Below are 5,875 nucleotides of genomic sequence, written 5' to 3'. Positions count from 1 at the left end.
GTGTGAATGCTTTTCCTTCTTTTAGTTGCAATTTAAATTCAATAAAAAGGGGCAAAAGGCTGTGATGGTTGAAAGTGTTTGGGAGAGGAGATCAAGCATATCATTATTTTATCCTTAATTATTTGTCATTGTTACTCTGGATCTAGAGGGAAATTATTTGTTAGCCAAATTTATATCTCTGGGGTATGAACTATCTGTATTATGATGTATTTATAATCTGAATACTTGGCAGCAGATTATTTTAAACTACTGATATAAACTGTTGATGGCTTTGAACATTTGTTTTGGTATATTGAGGCAAGGGAAGGTGTATTGGTTTTTTGTTGTCTTCTTCATCTTTCTATTTAGCCTTACATGGGGACAGGAGTAATAAGTAGTAACTTTTCTTTCTTATGTGATACAGTTTGAAGCTGGTAACATGAAGAACTTGGTACTGAAGATAATTTCTGGACCTTTTCCTCCCATTTCTATGCATTACTCCTATGATCTACGTAATCTTTTATCCCAGTTATTTAAAAGGAATCCTAGGAATAGACCATCGGTAAACTCCATATTGGAGAAAAACTTTATAGCCAAACGAGTTGAAAAATTTCTCACACCACAGGTATGGGGTCAGTTTGTTTTTTGCTTAAAATATCACAGTACTTTTCTTTATTCCAATGTTAGTGCACAACATGAGAAACTGGAGTAGTGGTATTTCCTAGAGCTTTTATAGAGACACTTACAGTTGAGGAAAACAGTTGTGTTCATATCATTTGACATCTATGCGTGTCCTTTGAACGTAAATCTGATGAAAAGAGATTGAGATTGCCAAGTGAATGCCAGTACTGGTAGGAGGTAAATAAATACAGATAAAGATACATAGAAAATGAACGCAAAAGGACATCTCTCCAAGTACAAAAAATTCTCCTGGATTCTAACTCAAAACTAAAAAAGTTTCACAAGAAGGCAATATGTCATTGGAATGTCAATCATATATGAAATAGACTTTCAGCTAATAATAGTTCAGGCTGAAATCTAAGTTAAGGTAATATTCTAAAGTCTTTACAGATGAGTTTGTTCTAACTTTTAAAGCAGTAACAGTTGGATCTGATTTCATTTTCAGTAGCTAGAATGGATATGAAATTTTTATTTTATGTCAGTAGAAGTTAATTACTAATAGACTGCTACCAAATGATGGTACTAATTTTTCCTAGATTGAGTATGAAAATTTGCACATCGTTTTTCCAACTGAATCTAACATGTCTTAAACATATATATATATAACATATCTTAAAATAACTAAAACCCCCACACCCAGAAAGCACCTTTTACTCATTGTATCAGTCACTGGTACATTTGTCTTCATCCAGAGGTGGTCATTCTGTGACACAGCTGTTATGCCTATTTTCTTTCAATTTCATCCATGGTTAATTCTGTTGTCATTTGCTTTCCTTAGTCTAAGCTTCAGAGACCTTCCATAGTTGACATCTTCAACATGCTGCTACTGTTGCTGAAATACTGCTCTTAAATTACAGAGAATCATTCTTCCAGTTTTCTATACATTTTTTCGTAGTTTTCATAGTTAGTAAGTTGCAATAAAGAGTGGATCTGAATTGGCATAATTCTTTAAAAAAAAAAAAAAAAAAGAGGGCTCTTGAAAGGTACTGCAGAGTTGTGTTTCTTTTCTATCAGTAGTTGTGTAATTATGGAAGCATCACACTTGAGTTGTTACAACTTGCCACCCAAATAAAAGCTTGAAGATCACTGCGATACCATTATTAGGAGACTGTTCTCATGTGTGACTTCTTGCTTACAGAATCTTTTGATGATGAACTGACTGTACAAGTTGAAAAGTTTCTCAGCCATTGTGTGCAGACTAAGTTCTGCACTGTGGTTCTTGGTTGTTGGGTTTTTTCCATTTTAACTCCTCAGCATCCATTACAACTGACAGGTAGCCTCTAAGCAAGTAAAAATCATGTGCCTGGTTCAAGATTCTAATAAACACTGTTCCTTAAAACCTTGTAGTTTAGCAACTGTTTTGTTAAAATTGCTGTTAATTTTTATCAGATCATTAAGTAACACATTCCTGACATTCTCCCTCTGTAGAAAGGTGGTCTGTACTTTGGCCATTGTCTGTCTTCAAGTAGGTCTACTGGTGTTAAAAATACCGTTGCAGTTCCCATCCTTTGAATATGCTGTATGGGGTAGCACCAGTTGTGGCATTTAGATTCAGCAAGACGTTTGAGAGCAGGATGTTGCAAGTTTAGTAGTCCTCAATAGATATCTCATCTGTGAGCTTATCTGATTTCTCCTGGAGCCTGTGTACATTTTTATGATATTTAAGAACTTTCACAGGTCTGTTACTTGTTGCAGAAACCTTCCTCTGTATTCATTTGTACCCCACTTAACACTGGTATTATCATTTGCTGCCCTTGTGTCTTTCTGTGCTTTCTCTGTAAAATCACGTGGTATTCTAGACCTGTCATTTACATCTCAGTCATCTTTTTATAGGCTAAAGAGCAAGCTTCTTTATTCTTTTTATTTGAGCTTCTCTACGCTTTTAATTATCCTTGCTGTTCTTTTTTGAACCTTTTTCATTTCTGCTACATGTTTTTGAGGTGTTGGGTTCAAAACTACATACAGGATTCAATGTGATGTGAGATAATGGCCTATTCATGTTTCAGTGTTCTTTCTCTGGAATCCAATTTTTTACTCCAGTAAGGCTGTTTCACCCATTTTATTGTGCTAATTTGATATGCCTGACAGCACATTGTAGATGTTGTACCTAGATATTCATATATGTAGTCATCTTCCCATTTTAAAAAGGACAGAGAAACTAAACACAGCAAACATTTCTAAAGGATTTTTTTTTTTACACAAGTTGTCTGAGAATTTGAAGTGAAATTTGGGAGCTATACAGAAATCATAGCTATGTCATTAATGAGGTAACACGTGCGACCCAGACTAAATGTCTTTTTTAAAATAATTTGAGTAGTTATTTCCAGAATATCTGAAAATAGTGAATCCAGTTTCATAATAATATTAGTGATAGTAAATAGAATGCATAAAGTTGAGTATTCATTTAAATTTAAGTTACGGTAAATACTATTAGTTAGATGCTTACTGCAAGTGGCACACCTCTCTGAGGAGTTCTTTCTAGCTTGAGATGTAAATGCTGTTGGCTAACTGTTCAGCTTTTTGTTTAGCTTATTGCAGAAGAATTCAATCACAAGATCTTCCAGAAGATTGGATCCCATGCTGCACCCGGTAAGTGTGTATAGTGCCTTTGCTTTCAGCTCTGGCAAGATAATGTATGTAGCTTTTTAAATTGTGCTAATTTTGGCATATTGTTATACCTGATTCTAGAAATTTCAGAAAAAAGGGACCCATCTGTCCCAGGGAGCTGGGTAATAAGAATGCAAAAGGTTCAAGTATAAACTAGTGTCCTGTAATACTTTAGGTGTACTTTTTTCTCTTGTAGTATGCTACACTTCCAAAATTTAAGGAGACTTTGATACTGGAAGTAATGTATATGTGTCACCGTTTGACTCAGGTCCGACAACAATGCTCTCGATCCCCTCCCCCTCCCACCCAGGTAGGGAAGGAGAGAGAGAAAAAGAGAGAGACTTGACTGGATTGAAAACTAAACTACACAGCTTTAATTAAAACACTAATGAATGATACAAGAAAATATATACAATTATATACAAATATATTCAGGAATGGGCAAAAACCTCTCGCCTTCCCCCACCCCAGCAACTCCCACAGCACTTCCCTGAACTGGGAAGAGTCCCGAGGAATCCCGGAGCTGCTGCTGGAGAAAGCAGAGAGTTATGGGGGTCACAAGAGATCAATCCTGAGGATCGACGGTGATGGATGAACAGAGTCCTCCCTGGACGCCGGCCATGGACGGAAGAGAAGGGAAGAAAAAGAAGAAAGGAAGTTGTCTTCTGTGATCTCTGACCTTCCTCTGAGCTTACGTTGATATATGGAATGGAATATCCTTGGCCAATTTTGCTGTCCATCTAACTCAGCCTCCTACGGGGGGGTCACAGATCTCCCCATAGTGTCTGAGCTGGCAGAGTGCAGGTGCAGCCTTGAAGCCTCAGTAGTTAGAAAAACATTCCACTGTCTTATCAGCCTAGCAGAACACACTGTTGCTAGCTACAAGAAAGCTTACTGAAGGAAAAAAAATCAGTAAAAAGAAAAATTGGCTTCATCCTGGCTCAAACCAGGACAATATGTTACTGTACTTTTTTTTTTTCCTTTACTAATGACATCAGGAATAAGAAATACCATTTCATGCAAAAATGTGGGAAGTCTTGTTAGAGATTCCAAATTAAGTCCTGACTTCAGTCCAAAGCAGTAGAAATTCTACTACTCGTAGCAAGTTCGTGGTTCATGTTGTCAAGATGGTCTTCCTTTGCTTCATTTTCCTGCATTATTTTACCCTTTTTTTAACCCAGATTTTCTTCCCCTTTATTTCCTGTAACAAGTGCTTTGGTGTCTTTGGATAATGTTAACTGCTGCCTTGATAATCTGTTGTAGCAGAGCCTTGCTGGAACAGAATCAAATCCACGATATTGGCATATTTTCAGAAACTCTACAGGGAAAGCAAAATCCCTGAAGGCCACTGAAGCTCTTCCAGGATTCATCTGCTGCCATTAGTGTTGCAAGTTGCAGTCCAGTGTCATTAGTGGAGGGAGGCTTGTCTCTCCATTCTATTAGGCAAACTTTTCCCTGGGTCCATGACAACTGGGTAATAAAGCATGGCAGCTGAATTACGTTCTATTTCTCCAGTTTAAAGTGAAATGTTGAGTGTGAGAAGCTCAGGGATTGTGTTCTGCTATTTCTTATCAAGCATGAGAATTAGATGAGCTGTTTTGGACATGTGGGGATGATACTGCTCTTCGGCATCAGCTCCCGTGAATGAAATGTTAGCAGTTCGCCCGTTTTCCCACAGCTTTGCTTTTTCAGGACCTTAGGAAAGGGAAATATGGTACACTGGCCAGCCTGTAGACTATGTTTATTTTTTATTTTTATTTTTTTTAGCTAAAAGACCAGCTCAAGAACAAATACTGACTTCAATTGCACCAGCTCAGAAAATTACCAAACCTGCTGCAAAATATGGAGTGCCTTTAGTGAACAGGAAGTCTTGTGATGCATCTAAAAAGCCAAGTGAGAAGAAGCTATTGGCTAAATCTAGACAGGTAAGAAGCTAAGTTACTGTAATTGAGCTCTTTTGCTCATATCTTATTTAAATGCTATGAAACTACTATGCATTCCTTTTTAAAATGTCTTTTATGTGGACACATGGATCTGCAGAGAAAGTAGTTACAGTTTAAATGCTTGGCTTGCTTCATTATTGATTGTTTTTGTTTTGTGGTTTGTTTTGCTTTTTTTGTTTAGTTGGTTTTAATAAAATGATTTTTGGAGACTGCTCCCTTAGGTTTGGTTTTTAATTCCACTGCTGAATTAGATGTGCTTTCTGTGTTTTCATTTCCTTTGTGGGTATTGACCATTCAGAAATATTGGATGTCTGTCAGGTATACCAAGTTCATTGACAATGAATAGGAATCTTTGCATCTTTCTTCCTTGTTCAAAAGTAATCTCAAATTTTGAAAACAGAGAAAACTTATTTAGTTGTTTTCTGGAGTGTTGTCACTCAGAGAAACTGTAATTGAAAGAGTTTCCTAAACTTAATTCCATAAGCTAATGAGTACCTTTGATCTTTATTCCAGTCATCTTCTCTGTACCCCTTATTACATAAGCCTGTTTTTCTCTCTCTTTATTCCTTTCATTATTACATGACCAGGCCATATTTATGATACAGCTAGTTGTTTTGAAGTATATCCACGTGCCAAACAACCAGCAATCAGGAAGCTCCCACTTC

At 36.7% G+C, this 5,875-nt stretch overlaps 1 protein-coding gene across 1 annotated transcript in view; it reads left to right on the top strand.

Moving 5' to 3' along the window:
• The window catches only part of NEK1 (NIMA-related kinase 1), a 43,288-nt gene that overhangs the window by 5,934 nt on the left and 31,479 nt on the right, over window positions 1–5,875 (top strand). The window contains exons 8-10 of the mRNA XM_009996000.1: window positions 404–604; window positions 3,189–3,249; window positions 5,035–5,192. Of these exons, the coding sequence (XP_009994302.1) occupies window positions 404–604; window positions 3,189–3,249; window positions 5,035–5,192 (420 nt within the window). The remainder of the gene's footprint in view (window positions 1–403; window positions 605–3,188; window positions 3,250–5,034; window positions 5,193–5,875) is intronic.

This window comes from Chaetura pelagica, unplaced genomic scaffold, assembly GCF_000747805.2.
Source record: "Chaetura pelagica isolate M959 unplaced genomic scaffold, ChaPel_1.0 scaffold142, whole genome shotgun sequence".
Lineage (NCBI taxonomy): Eukaryota > Metazoa > Chordata > Aves > Apodiformes > Apodidae > Chaetura > Chaetura pelagica.
The sequence above is the reverse complement of the archived record's forward strand: the minus strand, read 5'-3'. Positions and strand labels throughout refer to the sequence as shown.